The sequence below is a fragment of the Nomascus leucogenys genome, chromosome 2, assembly GCF_006542625.1.
Source record: "Nomascus leucogenys isolate Asia chromosome 2, Asia_NLE_v1, whole genome shotgun sequence".
NCBI classification, from domain to species: Eukaryota; Metazoa; Chordata; class Mammalia; order Primates; family Hylobatidae; genus Nomascus; species Nomascus leucogenys.
This window is the reverse complement of record NC_044382.1, coordinates 72,090,775-72,118,169: the sequence shown is the minus strand read 5'-3', so window position 1 is coordinate 72,118,169 and position 27,395 is coordinate 72,090,775. Positions and strand designations below refer to the sequence as shown.

General features: G+C 39.2%; 1 protein-coding gene and 1 pseudogene across 2 annotated transcripts in view; one reads left to right on the top strand and one right to left on the bottom strand.

Moving 5' to 3' along the window:
- LOC100582153 (ATP-binding cassette sub-family C member 11) overlaps positions 1-3,099 on the bottom strand; it is a 40,312-nt gene extending 37,213 nt beyond the window's left edge. Inside the window, 2 exon segments of the mRNA XM_030821836.1 lie at positions 2,201-2,282; positions 3,015-3,099. Of these exon segments, the coding sequence (XP_030677696.1) occupies positions 2,201-2,282; positions 3,015-3,099 (167 nt within the window).
- A 1,314-nt stretch (positions 3,100-4,413) lies between these two features.
- Positions 4,414-27,087, top strand: LOC100594025 (annotated as a pseudogene). The gene is made up of 13 exons (XR_004026544.1): positions 4,414-4,529; positions 6,034-6,247; positions 7,798-7,881; positions 8,504-8,613; positions 10,526-10,622; positions 10,724-10,872; positions 12,719-12,922; positions 13,327-13,482; positions 16,124-16,244; positions 21,990-22,169; positions 22,669-22,908; positions 23,289-23,432; positions 24,494-27,087. The product of XR_004026544.1 is annotated as a vacuolar protein sorting-associated protein 35-like (transcript).
- Positions 27,088-27,395: the final 308 nt, after the last annotated feature.

The following is a 27,395-nucleotide window of genomic DNA, read 5'->3' as shown; positions in this document are numbered from 1 at the left end:
AGAGCGAGACTCCATCTCAAAAAAAAAGAAAAGAAAGAAAACAAAGAATAGTCTAAGTATCTGTGATGTCTTCTCAAATGTCTTGCCTTCCCACACTTCTCTGCCTGGTTACCAGGGGCTGGGAGTGGGGAGTGGTTGAGTGGGAAGGGAATCAGATGTTGGTCAAAGGATACAAAGTTTCAGTTAGATATAAAGAATAAGTTTTTGAGATCTATTGCACAGCATGGTGACTGTAGTTAAAAATAATGTATAGTATATTTCAAAATTGTTAAGACAATGTATTTCAAATGTTCTCATCACAGAAAATTATGTGTGTGAGGTGATTAATTGGTAAATCAGCTAGATTTGATCATTCCATAATGTACACATATATCAAAATGTCACATCATACCCATAGTTATATACAATTGTTATTTGTCAAAGATAAAAAATATGTAAAAATATATTTTTTAAAAAGATGCTCAGCATTATTAATCATCAGAGAGATGCAAATTACAACCACAATGAGATACCACTTCACACTCACTAGGATGGCTATAATAAACAGACAATCACAAGTATTAGCAAGTGTTGGAGATATCAGATCCTTCATGCATTGCTGGGAGGAATGTAAAATGGTTCAAATTCTTTGGAAAGCAAAAGTCCAACATAGGCCAGGTATGGTGGCCCACACCTGTGATCCCAGCAGTTTGGGAAGCTGAGGCAGGAGGATGATCTGACCCCAGGGATTTGAGACTAGCCTGGGCAACAGAGTCAGACTCAGTCTCTAAAAAAGAAAAAGTTAGTGGTGTGTGTCTGTAGTTCCAACTACTCTGGAGGTTAAGGTGGGAGGATTGCTTGAACCCAGGAGGTCGAGGCTGCAGTGAGGTACGATTGTACCACTGCATTCTGCATTCCAGCCTGGGTGACAGAGCAAGACCCTGTCTCAAAAAAAAATCAACATAGAGTTACTGTATGACTCAGCAATCCCACACCTAGGCATACACCCAAGAGAACTGAATATATATGTCTGCACAAAAACTGGTACACAAATGTTTAGAGTAGCATTATTTATAAGAGCCCCAAAGTGGAAACAACACAAAGGTCTATCGCCTGATAAATGGATAAATAAAATGCAGTCTATCCATGTAATGGAATATTGTTTGGCAAAAAGAAGCAACGAAGTGCTGATACCTGCTATAACATGGGTGAACCCTGAAAACATGCTGAGTGAAAGAGACCATTCACAAAAGACACACATTGTCTGACTCATTTTATTGAAATGTCCAGAAGAAACCAATCCAAAGGGAGAGAAAGTAATTAGTGGTTGCCTCGCGCTGGGAAAGGACAATGTGGGGGAGTGACTGCTCCGGGTGCATGGGTTTCTTCTTGGGGTTATGAAAATGTTCAGGAATTAGATGGTGAATGATGGTTGTGCAACTTTGTGAATAAACTAAAACCAGTGAATTGCATGCTTTAAAGATAAAGTGGTGATTTATGGTATATGAATTACATCTGAAAAAAAGTCAATGAATGCTTATGCAGAAAAATAAGAAACAAAGGAAACAGAAATGCAAATTACAGCTTCCGGAGATAATCACTGCAACATGTTTTGATGTTCATTCCAGACTCTTATGTAAGTCTATACACTCTTTGGAAGATAAAAGGAATCATATAGCCATATGCTTTAGTGAAAGTTTTGTTCTTATATTGCTAGCACTTTTCCTCTGCATTAAGAAATTAGTCTCCCGGCTGGGCGCGGTGGCTTCACGCCTGTATCCCAGCACTTTGGGAGGCCGAGACGGGTGATCACGAGGTCAGGAAATCGAGACCATCCTGCTAACACGGTGAAACCCTGTCTCTACTAAAAATAGAAAAAATTAGCTGGCGGGGTGCGGCGCCTGTAGTCCCAGCTACTCGGGAGGCTGAGGCAGGAGAATGGCGTGAACCGGGAGGCGGAGCTTGCAGTGAGCAGAATCGCGCCACTGCACTCAGCCTGGGCGACAGAGCGAGAATCCATCTCAAAAAAAGAAAAGAAAAGAAAACAAAGAATAGTCTCCCTAAGTATCTGTGATGTTTCTCAAATGTCTTGCCTTCCACACTTCTCTGCCAAGCATGCTCCTCTTCCCTACCTCTTCTTCAGGAGAACTTTCCAAATTCATCTGCTCCACCTCCCTTGGCGCCTCCACCTCCCCTCAGTGCCTCTGTCTCCCCTGAGCACCTGCCAGAGCTGCTAGAGGAATCAAGGAGAACTGAAGCCTTCCGGAACATGAGGTCGTGGGACTCAATGTGGTTCTGGAGGGCTGAGTGAAGTCAAGACCAGCAGAGTTAGGTGGGCATATACACTCCAGAGCATGCATACAAGGGGAGGGAGAGAGCAAGGTCCAAGGAACACACAACTGGGCCCAAGAAGGAGTTGGGGAAGGGCGCTGACAGGCAGATTATGTGGCCAGAGGTTCCGGTGTTGGGTCCTGGCTCTCCTTCTTCCTTGCCCTTTGTGGGCCTCAATTCCAACAGCTCTAAAAGAGGGACCCAGTGTAAACTTTCCCAACAGCAACACCAACTGCCTGAGCTCCCAGGCTTGACCCACCTCCAGAGGTTCATCAGGGGACTGGCCCTTCCAGATGCTTCTGTCATGCCACCTAGATGTCTCCATCAGAAGGAAAGGGACAGTGATGCTATCACAGGGAAAACCGAATTTGCTCTAATTCACTGAGAGAGAGATTCCCATCTAATTATTACTACTTCCAAGTTACTTGTATCCTACTCAGGGCTCTGAAGTTGGGGCCTCGCCCTGTCTTCCACATCTCCTCGGGCTGTGGTTCCCAAACTTGAATGTGCACCAGGATCACCTGGAGGGCATCATGAAACACACCAGCCCAACTCCCAGAGCCTCTGAGCTTGTGGTCTGGTCTGGGCTGGAGACATTGCATTTCTAGTACGTTTCCAGGTGATGCTGATGTTGCTGGTCTAGGGAATCCCATTTCAAGGAGCACCATTCAACAGCCTCACCTCTTTCCTGCTCCCCCAGCCACCTGCAGCAAATGTCTCCCCACTAAAGTGGGGGCTCCCAGTGATTTTGGCGGCTTTCACCATTCTGGGGATAGGTTTGACTGCCATTTCAATCTCCTCTAATTCTTTTGGTGGATGGATGGATGATGGAGAGGGTAGGGTGAGGGTGGGGTGGGGATGAAGGAAAAAAAGGCACTAGAGCTTTATTAATAAATGGTAGATTGAGAGCCAAGGCGGGCGGATCACTTGAGGCCAGGAGATTGATAACAGCCTGGCCAACATGGTGAAAACCCTGGTCTCTACTAAAAATACAAAAATTAGCCAGACGTGGTGGCATGTGCCTGTAATTCCAGCTACTGGGGAGGCTGATCCAAGAGAATCTCTTGAACCGGGGAGGCGGAAGTTGCAGTGAGCCAAAATCACACCACTGCACTCCAGCCTGGGCCACAGAGCAATACCTGTGTAAAAAAAAAAAAAAAAAAAAAAAAAAAGCATAGCCAGTATTTATTTGCATGCTGATCATTCTCATCACAAAGCTCCCTCTTGGAATCATTCTACTAGGTTCCTTGGAAACATTTTGTTTTTTCTTTTTGAGATAGTCTTGCTCTGTCGCCAGGCTGGAGTGCAGTGGCTCAATCTCGGCTCACTGCAACCTCTGCTTTCTGGGTTCACGCGATTCTACTGCCTCAGCCTGCTGAGTAGCTGGAACTACAGGCATGCGCCACCACACCAGCTAATTTTTGTATTTTTAGTAGAGACGGGCTTTACCATGTTGGCCAGGATGGTCTCAATCTCTTGACCTCATGATCCGCCCACCTTGGCCTCCCAAAATGCTGGGATTGTAGGCGTGAGCCACCGTGCTTGGCCTGGTAGCATTTTTAATAGAGAACCAGCTGTTAGGTTGAAGAAACTACTTCCCGGCCGCTTTCTGGCAATGTGTTAGGGACATTTCCAATGAGATGATTCAAATAATGTAGATATTTGAAGAATTTTGGAAACAGGAAAAATGGACATGCTTGCTATTTTGTTTAGTGTCTTGACTGTTAGAAAAATCAATATAACAATTATTATCTTCCTAATATGTTTAAAGTAATATCTATCTTGTATATATACAGTATATGTCTCTGCGTGTGTGTGTGTGTGTGTGTGATGTATGCGAGTGAATATATATATATAGTTTTTTTAGAGGTCAGTCAGCGGTTATATTTAAATGAGATATTTTCCTTATCATGCAGGAGAAAACAACATGGTACCTGTCTTGTTTATTTAATGTTTTGTTCAGTGTGTTTGGAAATAATCAAATTCTTGATTTGAATATTTGATTTCTAATCAGCATTTCTTCATAATTCTCCTAGTTACCTTTTGATCACAGTTGGAGTTGTATATGTCAAGTCATTTCCTCAGTCCAGGAAGGACATTTTGAAAGATTTGGTAGAAATGAGCCCTGGTGTGCAGCATCCCTTGAGGGGTCTGTTTCTTCGAAATTACCTTCTTCAGTGTACCAGAAATATCTTACCTGATGAAGGAGAGCCAACAGAGTAAGTGATTTCTTTCTTGATTTTGTTGCAATATTTCTTTCATTGTAGAATGTATAAAAGTGTGGAAACATGTACAGAAATATAGTAAGTATGAATAATTCTTCCACCCAGTCAGCCATTTAGGTAGCATTTGTATATAGATTTCCTTTGTCATATAGAACTCCTCAGTATATGTGGTATGATCTAAAATGTACTCTTATGCAAAGTTTATCTTTGGATTATTAGGACCTGCTTTTTTATTTCATGTAATTGAGCATTTTTCCACTACATTAAATGTTCTTTGAAAATACAACTTTTTAAAGGGGGTTATATTTGGAAATTGAATTTGTAATGAAGTAGTAAAGTGTGAGCCAGCTGGATTTCATAATTGTTCCTTTAATGTCTATCAGATTTTATAATTTATAGACTGCTAGTTACCTTGGAATATAAGTGATTTGAACTATCTGTTACAAGTTAGCTATTACTCCAAAAAAGAAAAAATAAAAGCTATTCAGAGACACTCCTGTCTCTTGTGTAATCAGTATTCTAGAATCGAAGTCTACTATACTTTTATCCCACAGCAGGGGCAGGTGGGCAGCCAACTGTGGTCTTCAGTGGGGTGAGCTGTTCACATGACAGGTCCCCAGATTAAAGAACTTCATTCCTTTTTTTAAAAGTTTATTCATTTATTTTCTTTCTTTAATTTTTAATCTTTTTTCAGTTTGCCCCAACAGATTTTGGTTTTTTCTTTTTAATATTTTCATTTATTTCTAAGGTGTACAATTCAATTTTTTTTAATATATCTGCATCAATTTCTTTTTTAAACAGTACAGAAAAGATAAAAAAATTTAACAATGTAGAGAAACTGATAAAGTTATTTGCTTTATTACATTTTGACTGTCCATTTTGAGCATTTAATTAGGCAATCAATAAAAATTTTTGAAAGCTACTGAGGTCTCCATCCTAGGAGATGTAGAAAATAAAGCAGGAAATCCATGGTCTCTTCCCTCACAAAGCTTACATTCCAATTAAAAACAAAATATTCAACAGTAAAATGATGTAGTTAGCAGTACACCCTAAGTGTTAATTTTTTAGCCTTTTGTTTTTGTTTTTGGTTTGTAGGGATGGGGTCTCATTATGTTGCCCAGGCCAGTTTTAAACTCCCGGCCTAAAGCGATCTTCCTGCCTTGGCCTCCCAAAGCATTGGGATTACAGACATGAGCCACCATGCCCACCCTTCTAGCCTTTTTGAATTAAGGAAGTTGCCATAAGAGCAAGTCCACTTGGCCCAGGATAGGGAGTTGGGGAAAGTAATTTGCCCTTTAAATTTATACTGTCCTCTCCAGGTACTTTTTTCCCTAGATTCTGTTCCCTTTGAAATTTAACACTAAGCCAATGAAATTGAAAGTGATTTTTTGTAAAGCACTGGTGTACTACAGAGATAAGTAGGCAATGCACAAAGGAGAGGGATAGCAGTAAGTTGGTCCTGTAAATACTGTGTAAAGGCTTTTCTGTTTCTTTGCAGTGAAGAAACAACTGGAGATATCAGTGATTCCATGGATTTTGTACTGCTCAACTTTGCAGAAATGAACAAGCTCTGGGTGCGAATGCAGCATCAGGGACATAGCCGAGATAGAGAAAAAAGAGAATGAGAAAGACAAGAACTGAGAATTTTAGTGGGAACAAATTTGGTGCGCCTCAGTCACCTGGAAGGTGTAAATGTGGAACGTTACAAACAGGTTTATATATTTTTGTTACCTCTTCTTATGTTCTGAGATAAACTGAAATCTGATTTTTAAAATCAGAATATTTTTGTTATATAATATTACATTGAAAAAATCTTAAAATGGCTTTTACTGAAGAAGACTTAAATAAACAGAAAGATACATATGCAATGTTTGTGGATTGGAAGATTTAATATTGTCAAGATAGCATTTTAAAAAAAAAATGATCTATAGCTCCAATGTAATCTCAGTCAAAATCCCAGCAGACTTTTGTAGAAATTAAGAAGCTGATTCTAAAGTTTATATGAAGAAACAAAGAACTTGGAACAGCTGCAACAAATTTGAAAAGGAAGAACAAATTTGAGACCCAAACAACCCGAATTCATGATTTACTCTAAAGCCACAGTGAGATCCTGTGTGGTATTGGTGAAAAGGACAGACACACAAATCAATGGAGGGGAATAAAACAGGGAATGGCAAACTTTACCTGTGAGGGACCAGATAATAAATGTTTTTTGGCTTTGCAAGACATATGCTGTACAACAAGCTTGTCCAACCTGTGGCTCAGGACAGCTTTGAACATGGCCCAACATAAGTTTGTAAACTTTAAAACATGAGATTTTTTGCTTTTTTTTTTTTAAAGCTCAGCAGCTATTATTAGTGTATTTTATGTGTGGCCCAAGACAATTCTTCTTCTAATTATTCTTCAAGCCAAAAGGTTGAACACCCCAGTCTACAACTACTAACACTGCAGATAATGGTGCAAAAGCAGCCACAGACAATATGGAAGTGAATGGGCATAGCTGTGTTCCAGAAAAACTTTATTTGTAAAAACAAGCAGCAGCTCAGTTTACCGATCTCTGACTAGACAATCCATAATAGACCCAGATATTTATGATTAGTTATTTTTGATAAAAGTACAAAGGCAACCTTTTCAGCAAGTGATTCTGGAACAATTGGATGTTTATACGCAAACAAACAAAAAACCTGAACCTTGACCCATTCCTCATACCTTATAGAAAAAACACAAAAATCTATCAGAGACCTAAATACAGAACCTAACACTATTAGAAGAAAACACAGAGGAAATCTTTTTGACCTAGGATTAGACAAAGATTTCTGAGGATATACAAGCACAAGCCATGAAGAAAAAAGCTCACTTTTGAGAGGCCAAGGCAGATGGATCACTTGAGTCCAAGAGTTTGAGACAGGCCTGGGCAACATAGGGAGACCCCATCTCTACAAAAATTACCAAAATTAGCTGTGCGTGGTGGAACGTACCTGTAGTCCCAGCACTCAGGAGGCTTGAGGTGGGAGGATGGCTTGAGACTAGGAGGTGGACGTTGCATTGAGTGGAGATTGTGCCACTGCACTCCAGCCTGGGCAACAGAACAAGACCTTGTCTCAAAAAGAAAAAAGCTTTTAAAGTTTAGAAGTGGTGAAGTCTTGTTGAGAAAAATCTCAAATACGGTTTTCAAGTTAGTAGTTCAAATGTGTTACTAGAGGAATAGCTTAAGATTTCAAAAACAGATTTTAACCCTTATGTGTGTTTTTTTCTCTTTTAGATTGTTTTGACTGGCATATTGGAGCAAGTTGTAAACTGTAGAGATGCTTTGGCTCAAGAATATCTCATGGAGTGTATTATTCAGGTAGGTGGGAACATTTATTTCATTTTTTTAAATGACCTATTTTATCTTTCATTAAATTTAATTGTTTTGAAAAAATTTTGATGGAATAAGAAATAAGCTTTCCTGAATAAAGAATTTTCCTTGTGGGGTGTGGTGACTCACACCTGTAATCTCAGCACTTCGGGAGTTCAAGGTGGGAGGATCTCTTGAAGCCAGGAGTTCAAAACCAGCCTGGGCAACACAGCAAGATGCCATTTCTATAAAAAATTAAAAAATTTTTTTAGTGTTTCCTTTTTTTTCATGTAATCTTGCTTCTTCTAAAAATAATTTAAAAATAGGAATTTTCTGTTTCTAACATATACCTTGGTCTTTGTATCGATGTGGTTGATTTTCCTCCAAAATGTAGGAATGAGTAATCTGAGTTTTCTAGGTCTCTATAGCTTTAGTTTAATTGTAGGTGCACTTCGTTTATTGGAATATTTCTGTCTGAGCTTATGTTTAGTAGAGAGGTTCAAAAGTAATGTGTTTGAATTTAGTTGTGTAAGAATACAGTGTTTTTTTCCCACAAATGTGAACTTTACCATATGTGAGTCTAGAATATTATGTGAAATACTTTTATTTGTATTGATCATTTGATTTTCAGGTTTTCCCTGATGAATTTCACCTCCAGACTTTGAATCCTTTTCTTCGGGCCTGTGCTGAGTTACACCAGAATGTAAACATGAAAAGCATAATCATTGCTTTAATTGATAGGTAAGACCTTCCAACACTAGAGGATAAATGCTCTGACTTGGGAATAATGAATTTTAAACATTTTTTTGAATTATTTGTTTCTGTTACATCTTTATCATACCAATGATCTTAATTTAATTATACTATAAATAATTTAGCTTTGTGAGTATGAGTACTAGGTACTTGCCTAGGTTAGACATGAAAGAGGCTTAACTTAAATATGCAGGAGACATGAAGATAATGAATATCTTTATTCTGTGTGTTTAATTGACATTTAAAGACATTTTACAGACTTATTTTTTTAAATTGTACAAATCCAAAGATCATATTGAGGAACAAAATTTGTTTTTTACCATGATGTAAGTATCTTGCAGTGGGAACTCATTTGATTTAGAGTAGCCGTAAGATACAGATGATTGAAAATGTTTAATCACTCTATCATCACATTTTCTTAAAGAAAAAATTTTAAGTATCACATATGTTTAGTACATCCACTTTTTTATTTTGTTAGATTTTTTTTTTTTTTCTTTTTGAGACAGAGCCTCACTCTTGTCACCCAAGCTAGAGTGCAGTGGCACCATCTCGGCTCACTGCAACCTCTGACTCCTAGGTTCAAGTGATTCTAGTGTCTCAGCCTCCGGAGTAGCTGGGATTACAGACATGCACGACGATGCCCAGCTAATTTTTGTATTTTTAGTAGAGACAGTGTTTTTCCAGGTTGGCTAGGCTGGTCTCAAACTCCTGAGCTCAAATGATCCGCCTGCCTCGGCTTCCCAAAGTGCTGGGATTACAGACATGAGCCACTGCGCTTGGCCAATTGGTGACTTTTGCAGCCATGTTGTGTAGTAGTACATAATATCTGTCTTACACTTGTAAGCATTGTCATGAAACCAGAAACCTAAGAGAAGATTTATTTCTGCAGATACCTTTTGTATGTTTTTTAAAAAACTAAGTTATTAGTTTTAAAGTCTTGAGAATTTAGATAACAAATTTTTCCAAATTATCGGCTCAATCCTGGGCAGCAAAAATTCCATACTTATCAGGCCCACTCTTAAAGGAAGCTACTAACTGGATTTTCCTGAGTTGCCTGTAATGTCACTTACACATCTCTGGCAGTAGTGATGCTTCTGGGCATAGTAAAATGTGGATGTAGTTGTGACTCTGACAAACAGATAATGATAATGAAACATATTATTTTGAGTAATATAAGATGTGGGAAATAAAAGTTAATTTTATGAATTTTAAACTTAGTTGTATTTCAAGCTTTAGTTAAAATGCAGTATCTTAAAATAGTCTATGTACTTCTATTGTTTAAAGGTTATTTATTTAAATCATGGTTGTTGAATACATTTGTCACTTTAATGCCTTTCTGTCCATATGTACTTAATTATGCTTCAAAGAGTTTGAGAGAATTATCTTGTTGAAAATCTACTTACTATGGTATGAAATAAGAATGCTGATGAAAAAGGTTTCATTGGCCAAACTGTTTAGTTAAAAATGAATTGAGGAGGCCGGGTTCAGTGGCTCACATCTGTAATCCCAGCACTTTCGGAGGCCAAGGAGGGAGGCTTGCTTGAGTCCAGGTCAGTACCACCCTGGGCAACATGGTGAAACCCCATCACTACAGAAAACACAAAAATTAGCTGGGTATGGTGGCACATGCTGTTAGCCCCAGCTACTCAGGAGGCTGAGGTGGAAGGAGGATGGCCTGAGCCCAGCAGGTGGAGGTTTCATTGAGTGGAGAGTGTGTGACTGCACTCCAGCCCTGGCGACAGAGCGAGACTCTGTCTCAAAAAAAAAAAAAAAAACCTTTTGGGCTCATATAAAATATAGAAAAGCAATAAAGAATAAGATGTCATCCATGATCTCACTACCCAAACCCTATATCTTTTAAAATAAAGGGTTTTTTGTTTTTGTTTTTTTTTTTTTTTAGATTAGCTTTATTTGCTCACCGTGAAGATGGACCTGGAATCCCAGCGGATATTAAACTGTTTGATATGTTTTCACAGCAGGTGGCTACAGTGATACAGGTTTGTGTAGCATTTCTCCTAAGTTCTGAAAATTTTGAAACTTCTCTGCCTTCCTTTTACAATTGTTTAAAATAAGTTGTGTGGTTTTCTAAACATTCCAGTCTAGACAAGACATGCCTTCAGAGGATGTTGTATCTTTACAAGTCTCTCTCATTAATCTTGCCATGAAATGTTACCCTGATCGTGTGGACTATGTTGATAAAGTTCTAGAAACAACAGTGGAGATATTCAATAAGCTCAACCTTGAACAGTAAGTCAGTTACATTTTTGTAAAAATCCTCATAAAGATATTTTTGTCCTAGATTTCCTTTTCTTTCTCAATTGTTTTTTGAACTGCTGGCATTTGTCTTGTTTTAATCATGCATTAAGATTGTCATCCTTAGCACTATTAGGGGCAGAAAGTAGTGACCAATTACTTGGTTTTTTTTATATTAATGAAAGTGTGGTACCTATGGACCGTAGGCAGTTTTCAGGGACCAGTGTCTCCAGTTTGGATCCCTTTCTGTGTATCAGGGGCATCCAATCTTTTGGCTTCCCTGGGCCACATTGGAAGAAGCATTTCCTTGGGCCACACATAAAATACACTAACACTAACGATAGCTGATGAGCTTAAAAAAGAAAAAATCCCAAAACACTCATAATGTTTTAAGAAAGTTTACGAATTTGTGTTGGGCCGCATTCAAAGCCATCCTGGGCTGCATGCGGCCTGTGGGCTTCTGGTTGGACAAGCTTGCATGTGAATGAGTTTGTTCTTAAACTGGTAAGGAAACTTTGTCAGGCAGTATTTATTTCCATAAGTAGTGTTTTCCTGCGAATGAGCACATGGCGAAAAATGAGGGGCTATGTATATTTAAGGTGCAGAATTAAATTGGTTTAAATATCTTTTCTATTTTGAGCTTTGATTTTGATACCTTAAAGGAAATATCAACAGTACTATTTCCAACTTGAATCCTCCTCAGCTGTTCTGTCCTAGACCTATGGCGTCCTCTAGTGGCCACTATGGGCAGCTCTGATCCTGTTACCTTCCCCAGCAGTTCCCTTCCTGCCCCATTCCCCACTGCTCTCAACTTGGGTCAAGCCAGGCCTGCCTCCCCCCGACATATTCTTCAGAATTTTACCTCATGTAATCTTCCTCCTTTCTGTCTCTCTTCCAGTGGTTTACCTGCATCAAGAAAATTTCTTCTTTTTTTCCTCCCTTTGTGTTACCCTTTTTCTTTTGGTCATTTTTGGTTTTGTGTGTGTGCGAACTGAAAACAAGTCCAGATATGGAATGATAAGTGTGAGAGAAAATTAAATGATGTACCAGGTGTGGTGGCTTGCACCTGTAATCCCAGCTATTCAGGAGGCTGAGTTGGGAGAATCACTAGAGTCCAGGAGTTTGAGAACAGCCTGGGCAACATAGCGAGACCTCGTCTCTAGTAAAAAATAAAATTAAAAATAAAAAAAATTTAAATTAAAAAAATTAAATGATGTATCTATGTCTTTCTCCTCAAGTAAATTTTAAAGTAAAAATAGACAAAATAATTGGAAATAACAACCTCTAAAGAGGTTGTAATAAATGCCCCAATATGCCTCAATATCTACAGAATTATTTTACTAATGACTACCTAAAAGTCAGTCAGCCTGCTTTTCCTTAATCACCAACATCCGATGCAGAAGAAACAGTTTATGTATTTTTCTATTGTGTCGAATTCCTGGTTTTGCATGGAGTTTTTTTCCTACTTATTTTCATCATGAATATATAATACTTGTTGGCTGCCCCCTGGGAACCAAACTACCACTTAAAATACTTCCCTTAGAAATGTCATTGAATTCTAGACAGTCATCTTAACTCTAGCTATACCATCTGTTCATGAGTTGGAAACTGTATCTAGTTTTGTATCAACAGAAAAATAATAGATGAATATATATTTGCGTTTAGATAAGCATTTTTATCCTCTTGAAAGGAGGTTGTTATAGTCTTCTGTGGTGGTGTGATTCAATTGACCCATTTCCTTTAATGTGTAATGAAAAATTTCAAATTCTTATGGAACAAGTGCTATTTGTGTATAGAAAGTTAATTTTATTCATTAGGACTTCTGTTTTTCTTTTTGTAGTATTGCTACCAGTAGTGCAGTTTCAAAGGAACTCACCAGACTTCTGAATATACCAGTTGACACAACAATATTTTAACAGTCTTGAAATTAAAACATTTTCACCCACTCTTTGAATACTTTGACTACGAGTCCAGAAAGGGCATGAGTTGTTATGTGCTTAGGAATGTTCTGGATTATAACACAGAAATTGTCTCTCAAGACCAGGTAAGAGAATACCTACGTGCTATTTTAGGGAAACAGTGTTACACTTTTAGACTTTGGACCTAGATACCTGAGATGGGAGGGGAGGGTAATTCAATACTAAATAAAATTTACAAGTAACTTATTCGTTATATAAATTAAAAATTGAAGATGTATAAAGAATTATAAAACATTTATAATTCCACCAGATAGAGAATAACTACTATTAATTAACATTTTGTGCATATCTTTCCAGACCTTTGTCTGTATATGTGTGTATGACATACATGTGTATCGACTTTCTCACCAAAAAAAGGAATGTCTTGTTGATACTGTATTTTAATTTTATGACTGGAAACACTTTTGACAGTGCCTTTATATGCCAGTGGTTTCACGTCAGTGGGTTTCTTGTGCCTTGCATGTTACAGGTGGATTCCATAATGAATTTGGTATCCACGTTGATTCAAGATCAGCCAGATCAACCTGTAGAAGACCCTGATCCAGAAGATTTTGCTGATGAGCAGAGCCTTGTGGGCCGCTTCATTCATCTGCTGCGCTCTGAGGACCCTGACCAGCAGTTCTTGGTATGAGTTTACCCTTAGTATATCCCCGTATCAGCTCCTAGTGAAATCACATGTTCAAGTGCTTAAAATGGTTTAATTCACTTTCTGGTCTTAGATGGTTTTGAAGGAATTGCAACTGAATTAAAGATTCACTTAAACCTGGGAGGCGGAGGTTGCAGTGAGCCGAGATTGTGCCACTGCACTCCAGCCTGGACAACAGAGCGAGACTCCATCTCAAAAAAAAAAAAAAAAGATTCATGGCATCCATGGGCTTTTACTTTATGTATAAACACATAATTGTTTGTAAACTTCTGGAGCATGTGAGTAACAATTCAGTTGCTCTATTTCTTTTGAAGACTATCTGAGAATTACAAAAAAGTCTGTCTTCTTTTACTTGAGTGCCCATAATTATTGCATGTTCATTTTTTTCTGAACTATGTATTGCTTATAATAAACTTTATAAGAAATACAATTCTTATATTTAATTTTACTTTTCCAAATTCGCAAGTATAAATTATATTTGTCATATTGAAAATGTTTTTGTTTTTTGATGAAAGATTTAAAAATTCATTTTGCCTTTTTCTTAACTTTTTTTTCTGATAAAGAACAATCACATGAGGTTCTCTCTTTATTATTAGTCCACAGGGAATCTTTGTGAAATGGATAAAACATGTTGCCTGAGTAGGGGTATCAGTGACTGATAATAGATAGGTAGTTTATTTTAGTGAAGGGTTAGCATGGTTGACTGCTTAATTTATTGTTTGGGCAAAGTAGTTTAACCATTCTTGGATGCATAAGGCTGTTAGGCTGCTATGATGAAAAAGACATTTGCTTGAGGACGTCCTGACTGTCTCATCTCTTTCTGTTGACTTTCTTCATTGTAGTTGACACTCCTGTACTTCTTCATAATCAGTGTGAAATAAGAGGCTGACTTCTGTTGATAATGTGATGGTCTTTGTCTTGGTTGAGTGACAAACATTCCAGGACTGTGGTATTGTGCTCTGTGAGCTATATGATCTGTACAGAGTGACTGAGTATTTTAACTGATTCCCTTATGTTTCTATGTGAGATTGTGTGTATCTGTGTGTTTTCATTTTCTATTACATACCAAATGTAGTAGTTAGAAACTATGCCTTCCGGCTGGGCATGGTGGCTCGCATCTATAATCCTAGCAATTTGGGAGGCTGAGGTGGATGGATCACCTGAGGTCAGGAGTTCAAGACCAGCATGGCCAACACAGTGAAACCCCATCTCTATTAAAAATACAAAAAATTAGCTGGGCATGGTGGTGGGCACCTGTAATCCCAGCTGCTTGGGAGGCAGGAGATGATTCACTTGAACCCGGGAGGTGGAGATTGCAGTAAGTGGGTATCACGCTGTTGCACTCCAGCCTGGGCAACAAGAGTGAAACTCCGTCTCAAAAAAAAGTATGCCTTCTGCATGTGGCTAATTGGTTATTCCCATGTATGGAGATCTTTAATGATAGGGTCATTAGCTCTGACTGCCCCTAGGGGAAATGCATTCTCTTATTCATCTACCGTATCAGGAATTTCACAAAACCTGAATGCCATTGTGTCACATATACTAAAAATATTTTATAAACTCTGTGTTTTTCTTGTAATTTTTCTGAATTGGCTCTATGTTGTGCCATTTCAGAAAAAAAAACCCAAGAAAAACACAGAATTCATGGAATATTTCACAAGTAGCTCTTTTAAAGTATGTTAGCATTTTCCTTGACTTAAATGGCCTTAATATTTTTTTGAATGAGGAGATATGATGTACCAGTGATATGCATATAGTTGTTCTGTATCATAATAATAGTTAATATTACTGAGCATATACCTTGTGCTAAGTAGTGGTGAGACTTCACATGTGTCACTTGATCTTCCCAACAACCCTAGGAGTTTATAGAAACTTGTGGCTAAGAGAAGGTAAATAATTTGCCCAAGGCCACACATTTAATAAGTATTAGCATCTGCTTTTAAATGTGAGTCTCTTGAGTATCTTCACAGCCTTTTTTTTTTCTCTTTTCTTCTTTTTTTTTTTCTGTGATGGAATCTTGTTCTGTCACCCAGGCTGGAGTGCAGTGGCGTGATCCCAGCTTACTGCAACCTCCATCTCCTGGATTCAAGCAATTCTCCTGCCTCAGCCTCCTCTGTAGCTGAGATTACAGGTGTGCGCCACCACGCCCAGCTAATTTTTGTATTTTTAGTAGAGACAGGGTTTCCCTATGTTGGCCAGGCTGGTCTTGAACTCCCGACCTCAACTGATCTGTCCACCTTCGGCCTCCCAAAGTGCTGGGATTACAGACATGAGTCACCACACCTGGCCAGAGCCTACATTCTTTATCAGTGCAGCATACTTTGCACATGTGTGTATGAAAATATATTTCAATATATCTTTGCTTCTAACTCACTAGCTTGGGCAGGTTATACAACCTCTCTGAAACTCAGTCTTCCCCATTTGTGAAATGGAATTGTATCTGTCTCTGGGTTGTTGTGACAACTTGAGGAGATAAGAAATATGTAAATTGCCTACCATAAGCTATGGTACATTGTATATATTCACAAAATGTTAGCAATGATTATTAGAGCCCACATTTATTTCACAAATGATTAATCATAGTTTGGAAATTTTTTTTTCTTTAATGCTTTTGGGTCAGATTTTGAACACAGCACGAAAACATTTTGGAGCTGGTGGAAATCAGCGGATTCGCTTCACCTGCCACCTTTGGTATTTGCAGCTTACCAGCTGGCTTTTCATATAAAGAGAATTCTAAAGTGGTGAGTTTACTCTAAGAATTTAGGTACTTTTTTCCTTTTTCATCACTCTGAGTGTGTGTGTGTTTGTTTTATATTATAAAAAATTTCAAACATACAAAAATAGACAGTGGTATAATAAAATCCCATTTTCGCCAACTCTCTATTTGTTACTTATCCTGTGTTAAGTGTTCCTGACGGTGATGTTGGTGGATCACATACTAACTGAGGGATCACATAAAAAGCACTTAGAAATGCAAGATTAAAGCAGTGTGAATTTATGCGGAAACTCTTTCCTAAGTTCTAATTCAGGTTAGCTTTAAAACCTAAGGAGAGGGCCTAGCATTGCAGTCATTTCTCTCTAAAGGCATATCATTGAATAATATCATGAGTTGTGGGCAGCTTTTTATGAGCTTTTTTCTTCCTCAAAATGGAACCATGGCTTGAGTCTTCATGGTGTAGTTTTGAAGAAAATACCTCAAGCTCATGTACCTGAAAGTTGGACAGTCAGGTTAATGTTAAGGAACAACCTCAGTAACTTAATTTTGTTTGTTTGTTTGTTTTGCGATAGGGTCTCATTCTGTTGCCCAGGCTGGAGTACAGTGGCTCAGTCTTGGCTCACTGCAACCTCCACCTCCTGGGTTCAAGCGATTCTTGTGTGTCAGCCTCCTAAGTAGCCGGGATTACAGGTGTGCACCACCATGTCCAGCTAATTTTTGTATTTTTAGTAGAGACAGTGTCTTGCCACATTGACCAGCTGGTCTTGAACTTGTGGCCTCAAGTGATCCTCCTGCCTCAGTCTCTCAAAGTGCTAGGATTGTAGGTGTGAACCACTGCACCCGGCCTCAGTACGGACTTGATTTTCTCATAATAGAGAAAAAAGATGTATGCAGTAGACCTACTAGCATGAAACAGCAGCTTTTGGCCAATTTTTATTAGGCCAGCTTATCATTCACTCTTTACCAGCATTTATGGATAGGAATTTGTGAATATAACAATAAAAATTGCAACCAGCCTACATTACAAAGCCATAGTAATTAAAACAGTATGGTAATATGGTACTGGCATAAAAACAGACACATAGACCAATGGAACAGAATAGAGAGTCTAGAAATAAACCCACACATATGCAATAAACTAATCTTTCATAAGTACACCAAGAATACACAAAGGGGAAAAAAATGGTCTCTTCAAGAAATAGTATTGGGAAAGTTGGATATCCACGTGCAGAAAAATGGAATTGGACTCTTATACCATATATAATAATGAACTCAAAATGGATTAAAGACCTGAAACCATAAAGCTCCTAGAAGAAAACATAGGGAAAAACCTCCTTGTCATTGGTCAATGATTTTTTGGATATGAAACCAAAAACCTACACAACCAAAGGAAAAATAAGTTTAAAAATAAGCAAAAAATAAGTTTAAAATAAGCAAAAAGTAAGTTTAAAATAAGTTTAAAGTAAGCAAAAATAAGTTTAAAATAAGCAAAAAATAAGCAAAAATAAGTTTAATAAACTAAAAAGGAAACAAGCAGCAGAGTGAAGGGACAGGCAATGGAATGGGGGAGAATATTTGCAAACTATACATCTGAAAAGTGGCCAATACCTAAAATATATATGGAACGCAACTCAATAGCAAGCAAATGAATAACTGGATTTAAAAATGAGCAAAGGATCTGAATAGACATTTTTCCAAAGAAGACATACAGGTTGCCAACTGGTATATGAACAGATGTTCAACATCATTTATCAGGAAAATGTAAATCAAAAGCACTATGAGATGTCTCCTCACATCTGTCAGAATAACTGTTACCAAAAAAACAGAAAATCAAGTGTTGGCAGGGATGTAGAGAAATGGGAACGCTGTTTATTGTTGGTGGGAATATAAATTAGTATAGCTATTATGGAAAACAGTATGGAGGTTCCTCAGAAAACTGAAACTAGAACTACCATGTGACCCTGCAGTCCCACATCTAGTTATGTATTCAAAGGAAAGGAAATCAGTATCTCAGAGAGATACCTTCACTCCCATGTTTATCGCAGCATTATTCACAATGGCTGAGATATGGAAACAATCTTAGTGTCCATCGATAGATGAGTAAAGAAATTGTGTATATATGTGTGTGTATATACATATATATGTGTGTATATATAAGTATGTACACACATATTCTCTACATAGTAGAATAATACTCAGCTATAGAAATGAAGAAAATCTTGCCATTTATGACAACAAGGGTTAATCTGGAGGACATTATTCTAAGTGAAATAAGCCAAACACAGAAAGGCAAATACTGTATCACTTCATTTATATGTAGAATTGTTTTTTAAGTTGAATTCATCCAGCCTGGGTAACATAGCAAGACCCAATCTCTATTAAAAAATAAAAAGGCCGGGTGTGGTGGCTCACGCCTGTAATCCCAGCACTTTGGGAGGCCGAGGCAGGCGATTCACCTGAGGTCGGGAGTTCGAGAACAGCCTGACCAACATGGAGAATCCCGTCTCTACTGAAAATACAAAATTAGCTGGGCATGGTGGCACATGCCTGTAGTCCCAGCTACTCGGGAGGTTGAGGCAGGAGAATCACTTGAACCCGGGATGCAGAGGTTGCAGTGAGCTGAGATCGTGCCATTGGGCATCAGCCTGGGCAACAAGAGTGAAACCCGTCTAAAAAAAAATTAAAAAATTAGCCAGGTGTGGTGGTACATGCCTGTAGTCCTACCTACTCAAGAGGCTAGGGCAGGGTCGGGTGTGGTGGCTCACACCTGTGATCCTAGCACTTTGGGAGGCCGAGGTGGGCAGATCATCTGAGATCAGGAGTTTGAGACCAGCATGGCCAACACGGTGAAACCCTGTCTCTACTAAAAATACAAAAATTAGCCAGGCGTGAGGGCACATGCCTGTAATCCCAGCTACTCAGGAAGCCAAGGCAGGAGAATCACTTGAACCCGGGAGGCAGAGGTTGCAGTAAGCCGAGATCGGGCCACTGCACTCCAGCTTGGGTGACAAAGTGAGACTCCGTCCCCAAAAAAAGAGGCTAGGGCAGGAGGACAGCTTGAGCCCAGGAGTTGGAGGCTGCAGTGAGTTATGACTGTGCTTTTGCGCTCCGGCCTGGGTAACAAAGGGAGACCCAGTCACTAAAAAATGGTTGAACTTGTGTAAGCAAAGACTAGAACAGTAGTTGCCAAAGAATACAAACTTTCAGTTATAAGATAAAAAAATTCTGGGGATCAAAACGATTTAGGGCAAATAAATAAAAGTAACTAGCCTTTACTTATTTACTAGCATTTCTTCCTGTGTTGTCATGCACTGTGCCAAGGTCTATGACTGCCACTGTCACTTTTTTTTTTTTTTTGAGTCAAGGTCTTTGTCGCCCAGACTGGGATACAGTGGTATGATTACGGCTCACTGCAGCTTCGAACTCTTAGGCTCAAGCGATCCTTCCATTTCAGCCTCCTGAGTAGCTGGGACTACAAGCATGTGCCACCACGCTGGCTAATTCTTTATTTTTTGTAGAGACAGAGTCTCACCATGTTGCCCATGGTGGTCTGAAACTCTTGGACTCAAGCGATCCTCCTGCCTCCTTGGCCTCCCTAAGTGTTGGGATTACAGGCATGAGCCACCATGCCCAGCCTCTCGCCATCTTTTAAAAATGAAGAGAACTGATTGCTTTAACAAGAAGAAATTTGGATAGTCAATCATGATAAAATACTTAACCTCGCTTGTAATTACAACAACTAACCTTTTAAGAAATCAAATTGGCAAAGAGAGATGAAAAATAAGGTTCAGCAATGGTGATGGTGTGATGAAAATTCATTCCCATCTAATGTTGGCAGTGTGAATTACTATAATAGTTCTAGGAAGTTGGCAATATGTAAGTAGGGTGTTAAAATATCCAATAATTTTACTTCCAAGTAGAATTCCAAGAATTTAAACTAAGGGAATAATTAGGGTCTCAATAAAGCTTAGTGTATATAGAACATTCATTGTAATATTAGAGATTATTTCTAAAAGGGAATAGTTAAATAAATTATGCCATAGCCAGTCTCCATAATATTTTCTAGTCATTAAAATGATTTCGAATTAGTATCGGGAAAATTGTTAGGACAACATAAGTGAAAGAAAAATTAGAGCTGGGCGCAGTGGCTCATGCCTGTAATCCTAGCACTTTGGGAGGCTGAGGCAGGCGGATCACCTGAGGTCTGGAGTTTGAGAACAGCCTGACCAATATGGAGAAACCCCGTCTCTACCAAAAATAGAAAATTAGCTGGGTGTGGTGGCGCATGCCTGTAATCCCAGCTATTCGGTAGGCTGAGGCAGGAGAATCACTTGAACCTGGGAGGCGGAGTTTGTGGCGAGCTGAGATCATGCCATTGCACTCCAGCCTGGGCAGCAAGAGGGAAACTTCTTCTCAAAAAAAAAAAAGAAAAATTAGATACAAATTACTTGAAGTGTGAATCAATTTTGTTTTAACTCTCAAGAAAATAAGGGCTAGATGCAGTGGCTCATGCCAGTAATCCTAGCACTTTGGGAGGCTGAGATGGGTGGATCACTTGAGGTCAGCAGTTCAAGACTAGCCTGGCCAATAAGGTGAAACCCCTTCTCTACTAAAAATACACAAATTAGCAGGGCGTGGTGGCACACTTGTAATCCCAGCTACTGAGGAGGCTGAGGCAGAAGAATGGCTTGAACCCAGGAGGCAGAGGTGGCAGTGAGCCGAGATCGCCCCAAAGAGAAAAAAGAAAACCACACACAAAAATGCCAGTTACATTATATTTACATACAAAAAAAGAAACATTTAGCATCCGAATGTTACCAGTGATTATCCCTGGGCGGTAGATTTAGGGATGATGTGTGGATGATTTTGTGTATTTTTCTAATTTTATCCAATTTGGGAATGTAACTTACAAATCAGAAAAAACAATTTTATCAGCCAGGTGTGATGGCTCATGCCTGTAATCCCAACACTTTGGGAGGCTGAGGGGGGAGGTTTGCTCGGGGCCAGTAGTTCAAGATCAGCCTGGGCAACAGAATGAGACCCTGTCTCTCCAAAAATAAAAAATAAAAATTAGCCAGGTGTGGTGATGCGAGCCTGTAGTCCTAGCTATTCAGGAGTCTGAGGTGGGAGCATCACTTGAACCCAGGAGTTCAAGGCTGCAATGAGCAGTGATCACACCACTGCACTCCAGCTGGATAACAGAGCTTATTAAAAAAAAAAAAGGAAAGAAAAAACAGGTTGGGTGCGGTGGCTCACGCCTGTGATCCTAGCACTTTGGGAGGCTGAGGTGGGCGGATCGCTTAGAGGTCAGGAGTTACCAGCCTGGCCAATTGGTGAAACCCCACCCCTACTAAAAATACAAAATTAGCTGGGTGTGGTGGCAGGCACCTGTAATCCCAGCTACTGGGGAGGCTGAGGCAGGAGAATCACTTGAATCCAGGAGACGGAGGTTGCAATGAGCCAAGATTGCACCACTGCACTCCAGCCTGGGCAACAAGAGCAAAACTCCGTCTCAAAAAGAAAAAACAAATAACAAATACATTAACATTGCAAAGGCAATTTAACCTCAAATGATGTTTTGAGAAGACATCCTGCTTGATTTACTTGTTTGCCCTATAACTGAAACAAAGAAGGAAAATGACAGGAAAACTGTGCACTCAACTTACTGCATTCACTATTTTGTTCTATTAAAAGTTTTAAATAAAATGGATATCCTGGTACAAGTTAATTTTGAACTTAAGGTAACTTAAAATGTTTTTTCTTGTTTTAGGATGACAAATGGGAAAAGAAATGCCAGAAGATTTTTTCATTTGCCCACCAGACTATCAGTGCTTTGATCAAAGCAGAGCTGGCAGAATTGCCCTTAAGACTTTTTCTTCAAGGAGCACTAGCTGCTGGGGAAATTGGTTTTGAAAATCATGAAACAGTCACATATGAATTCATGTCCCAGGTGATGATCTGTTCTTTCTGTGTTGTCACGTCAGTTCTGCTGGGTTCAGTTGCTTGTTTGCAGGCATGGTGGTAATGCACATGAATTTGCTCTTCTTTTACTGAATATGTAACTACCACCTTCCCACCATTATGGAACCTGTTAATATTATTGTCGTAATTGACTGGTGTTGATCATTTGCTGATGAAATCTAAGATTTCCAAGTGGGTCATGGTAAAAGTGTTTCATGGAACATGAAATTTGGGAAATGCACTCAATTCCCAAAATTCAGTTTGGGAACCCTGGGTTAAACAAAGTTGAAAGAAGTTTCTTTATTGCAACTTTTTAGCGTTTTTTCCATCTCAGCTGTGTCCCGTGGCTCTCAGGAGAGGGTGCAGCAGTTCTGATATGAAGGCTGCAGAAGTCTCACAGGATGGAGGTTTGGTGACAAGTACTTTGGAAAATGCTCAACTAGAGGATGGTTGGTCCTTGAAAGTCCTTTCTGCTTTGTGTTCACTAGGCATTTTCTCTGTATGAAGATGAAATCAGTGATTCCAAAGCACAGCTAGCTGCCATCACCTTGATCATTGGCACTTTTGAAAGGATGAAGTGCTTCAGTGAAGAGAATCACGAACCTCTGAGGACTCAGTGTGCCCTTGCTGCATCCAAACTTCTAAAGAAACCTGATCAGGGCCGAGCTGTGAGCACCTGTGCACATCTCTTCTGGTCTGGCAGAAACACGGACAAAAATGGGGAGGAGGTAAGGTCATTCCTGACTGCATGATAGCAGACAGGATCGATAACAGGGATCAGTTGTCATGGCCTTGTGTTCTGGAGGTGAAACATTTGGGGTGCTTGGAAATCTGATGAACAAAATTGCTTTGTTTTGTTAAAAAAGAGAGTCTCATCTTGTAGTGAAGCCTCTGCTTTGAGGATATTGTAACATAGCAAGTTCAAACCGCTACCTGTTTTTAAAAAAATACAGCTGTATACTTCAAAACAAGGAGGAGGAGAATGAAAAGAATTTAAATTTGTTGTGTCGCTTTAAAACATGAAAGAGCACGGTAGTGTTGTGTTTCTTTGTATGAAAACGGGATGTTTCATTAATCTCTTCACTGTCCCCCTGCCCTTTTATTTTAGCTTCACGGAGGCAAGAGGGTAATGGAGTGCCTAAAGAAAGCTCTAAAAATAGCAAATCAGTGCATGGACCCCTCTCTACAAGTGCAGCTTTTTATAGAAATTCTGAACAGATATATCTATTTTTATGAAAAGGAAAATGATGCGATAAGTGAATTAGTAAAGTGTTGTTAATAAACTAATATTTTCCCTTCCTACTCTTAGGAGATTTGATATGTACAAAAGTTTATCATTCTGATACTTTAATCACTGTTCATTTTAAAAATATAAAATAATTTACAGATGTCAAATAATAGGCTAATTTGTCATAATGTTCTAGTTTAAGATAATTCGTAGGCTGGGCATGGTGGCTCATGCCTGTAATCCCAGCACTTTGGGAGGCCAAGGCAGGCAGATCACCTGAGGTCAGGAGTTTGAAACCAGCCTGGCCAACATTGTGAAACCCCGTCTCTACTAAAAATACAAAAATTAGCCAGGCGTGGTGGCAGGCGCCTGTAATCCCAGCTACTTGGAAGCCTAAGGCAGGAGAATCGCTTGAACCTGGGAGGTGGAGGCTGCAGTGAGCCAAGACTGTGCCATTGCACTCCTGCCTGGGCAACAAGAGTGAAACTCCGTCTCAAAAATAATAATAATAATAATAATTCCTAAACGCAGTATCCTTTTAGCAATACAGTTTTGGTCAAGATTTGTAAGTTAAATAAAATTTTGGTTTTCTTTTTTTTGACAGAGTCTGGCTCTGTCACCCAGGCTGGAGTGCAGTGGCGCAATCTCAGCTCATTGCAACTTCTGCCTCCCAGGTTCAAGCAATTCTCATGCCTCAGCCTCCTGAATAGCTGGTATTATAGGCACCCGGCACCACGCCCAGCTAATTTTTGTATTTTTAGTAGAGATGGGGTTCTACCATGTTGGCCAGGCTGGTCTCAAAACTCCTGACTTCAAGTGATCTGCCCACCTCAGCCTCCTAAAGTGCTGGGAGTACAGGCATGAGCCACTGCGCCGGGCCAATTTTGCTTGTATGAAAGGGTTGTTTTTTTTTTTTGATAGTCAGTAATTGTTCAAACTAGGAATTGTATCCCCATCTTTCTTTTTTCATAATTACTCAGGGAATTGGTGAGCGTAACAGAAACTCCTCAAAACAGTTTTATTAAATTGCCTTTCATTTTTTGTGCTACATGCTTGATCATGAATTTGTACATATTATTTTGTAGGTAACAATTCAGGTTTTAAACCAGCTTATCCAAAAGATTCGAGAAGACCTCCCGAATCTTGAATCCAGTGAAGAAACAGAGCAGATTAACAAACATTTTCATAACACACTGGAGCATTTGCGCTTGCGGCGGGAATCACCAGAATCTGAGGGGCCAATTTATGAAGGTCTCATCCTTTAAAAAGGAAACGGCTCACCATACTCCTTTCCATGTACACCCAGTGAGGGTTTTATTACGCTAGGTTTCCCTTCCATAGATTGTGCCTTTCAGAAATGCTGAGGTAGGTTTCCCGTTTCTTACCTGTGATGTGTTTTACCCAGCACCTCCGGACACTCACCTTCAGGACCTTAATAAAATTATTCACTTGGTAAGTGTTCAAGTCTTTCTGATCACCCCAAGTAGCATGACTGATCTGCTATTTAAAATTCCTGTGATCTTTAAAAAAAAAAAAAGCAAAACCCACAAAAAAACCCACAAGCACTTATCTTGGCTACTAATGAAACTCTCCTTCTTTTTTTTTTTTTTTTTGCTTCATTGTTGATTGTGTATTTTCTTCATTCCTGGGGAGTACTAACCCAAAAGTGTCTGTCTCTCTTGTTTTCTAGTCCAATTTGAGATTAATTTAGAAGAAAGGAATAGTGTATGTGAAATTCATCTTGGGCTTTTCCCTAAATTGCAAGATAAGGCCATGTGTAAGATTTTCCCTAAAACTAGAATATATTAATGCATGTTTGAGAATTTTAAAGCACCATGGTCAAAACCAGAAGATATATTTTGCATATTTGGACTCAGCCATCCATTAAGAACCTACATTGTCCTCTGGACATATTTATCAATATAATTGGGTTTTAAATAGTATAAAAGAAAATTTGTGATCTATATAATTTATGTATCACCTTCATTGTAAATTTAGCAGGAAATGCATCACAATTATGATTTTTTTTTGCACCAGTGAAACAATAAAGATGCTATTAACAATTTTGGAGCTTTTTCCCCCTTTCATACTATCTTTAATTGATAAAAAGAACTAGTAGAATGGCTATAGAGTTTAATAGTCATTCTCATATATTCACAGAGCTCACTTAACTCTAGTTTTAAGCACTTGTTGAGCAAGGCAGCATCTACTCTTTTTAGTCATTTATACCCCTTTTCTTTCCTCAACTTTACCCTGCTTTTCCCAAGGCATGTTGAATTCACATAAACCCCCCAAAGGCTCACCACCGATACTAGTTACCTACTATGTAATAAACCATCCCAAAACTTAGTGTCTTAAAACAGCAAACATTTATCTCACAGGTCTCTGGATCAGGAATTTGGGAGCAGCTTAGCTGGTGGTTCTGGCGAAGAGTGTGGTATAAGGTTGCAAGCAAGATACTGGTTGGGGCTGCAGTCATCTGATGCTTTGACTGGGGCTGACTTTTCTGCTCACTGACTTGGCTGTTAGGCAGAGGCCTCAGTTCCTCTCCTTGACGGCCCTTCTATAGAGTTCCTCACAGCATGGTGGCTGGCTTTCCCCTGAGTATGAAAGCAAGAAGGAAACCACAGTGCCTTTCAGTGGCCTCCCCGTGGAAGTGACGTGCTCATTTTTGCCTTATTCTGTAAGTGGGGAGTCACTAAGTCTAGCCTATATTCAAGGGTAAGGAGAATTAAGCTCCACCTCTTGAAGGGAGAATTTATAGACATTTTCAAATGACTACATCACTTAACCCCTCACCATCTGCCTTCCCATTGCTAGCACTTGATGACTAGCCCTTGCTGGGCTTTACATGAACAGATGTTTCCCAAAGTTATAAAATTAGTACCACTAAAATGTATCAAATGTTAAGCCATTCTGTGGTATGTCATAGTCCAGCAAACCCTTTCTGTTCTTTGCAGGTGTTAGTTTACCCAGTATAAACCTGATTATGGCTTGACATGTCCATATTATTTATATGTTTTGTGAAATACAACTGGAATAGTAGAAAAGACATGAGTCGAGAATACTTGAATCAAAGAGGTTGGTTTGCAAGTAAAATAATGTCAGTACAGTGTATAAATTATCTCTCATTTTCTGGTTTGAGGTAAACCCAATTTTAAAAATAATAAACCAACAAAAGTAAATAAAAAGTGAAACAAGCACTGCTAGTATCCTTAACTTACAGATTTTTTTTGTTGAACAAAAACTGGGTACCAGATATAGTTAGGCACTGAATCTAAAGGTGAAGAAGATCGTAGTCCCTAGCTTCAAGAACGTTAGTCTGCTGTGAAGACAGACCCGTAGTTACAGAAGATGGTAAGGGTATGCCCCGGAGAGCAGTGAAGAAGAGCTTTGAGGGATTGGAGATGGGGAAGTTCTGCAGAGGGTTGTATGAATTCTCATGGAACGTCAAGTCCAATAGTTGATTTAGTCTTCTGAGGCCAGTGCTTTGGCCTACAGTCCCAGGCTACTCAGATAGAACCATGGGCTGAAGCAAGTTATACTCTTGGCTGTCTGTAGTGAAATAGATACTTAGAAATTGACTTAGCATTTAAAACCTTTTATAGCAATTTGACAGAGTAATTTTATGTCTATTGGATATAATAAACATTTGGCTTTGTGTTTTGTGTGTCTGCTATTCCCTGTTCTCCTTTTTTAGTAATTTTTATTGTATCTTACAAAAAAGTACCTGTCCTTAATTGGGGTGTGGTGGGGAATCCTTCACAGGTGGATGGAAATGCTGAACCAGGGCAGGCTTGGTGCTGAATGGCATTAAATTCCAAGACTAGGGGATAGCTCAGAAGGACACATCTAGGAAGATGCTGTGACTGGTTGAGAGATGCCTGCCGTGTAGACTTTCCTACCCTCCCTTTCCTGTCTCCATCCAGGAAACCAGTGATTCTTAGAGTCCAGATGATCCCTTCTTTGCCTAGAAATTCATGTTTC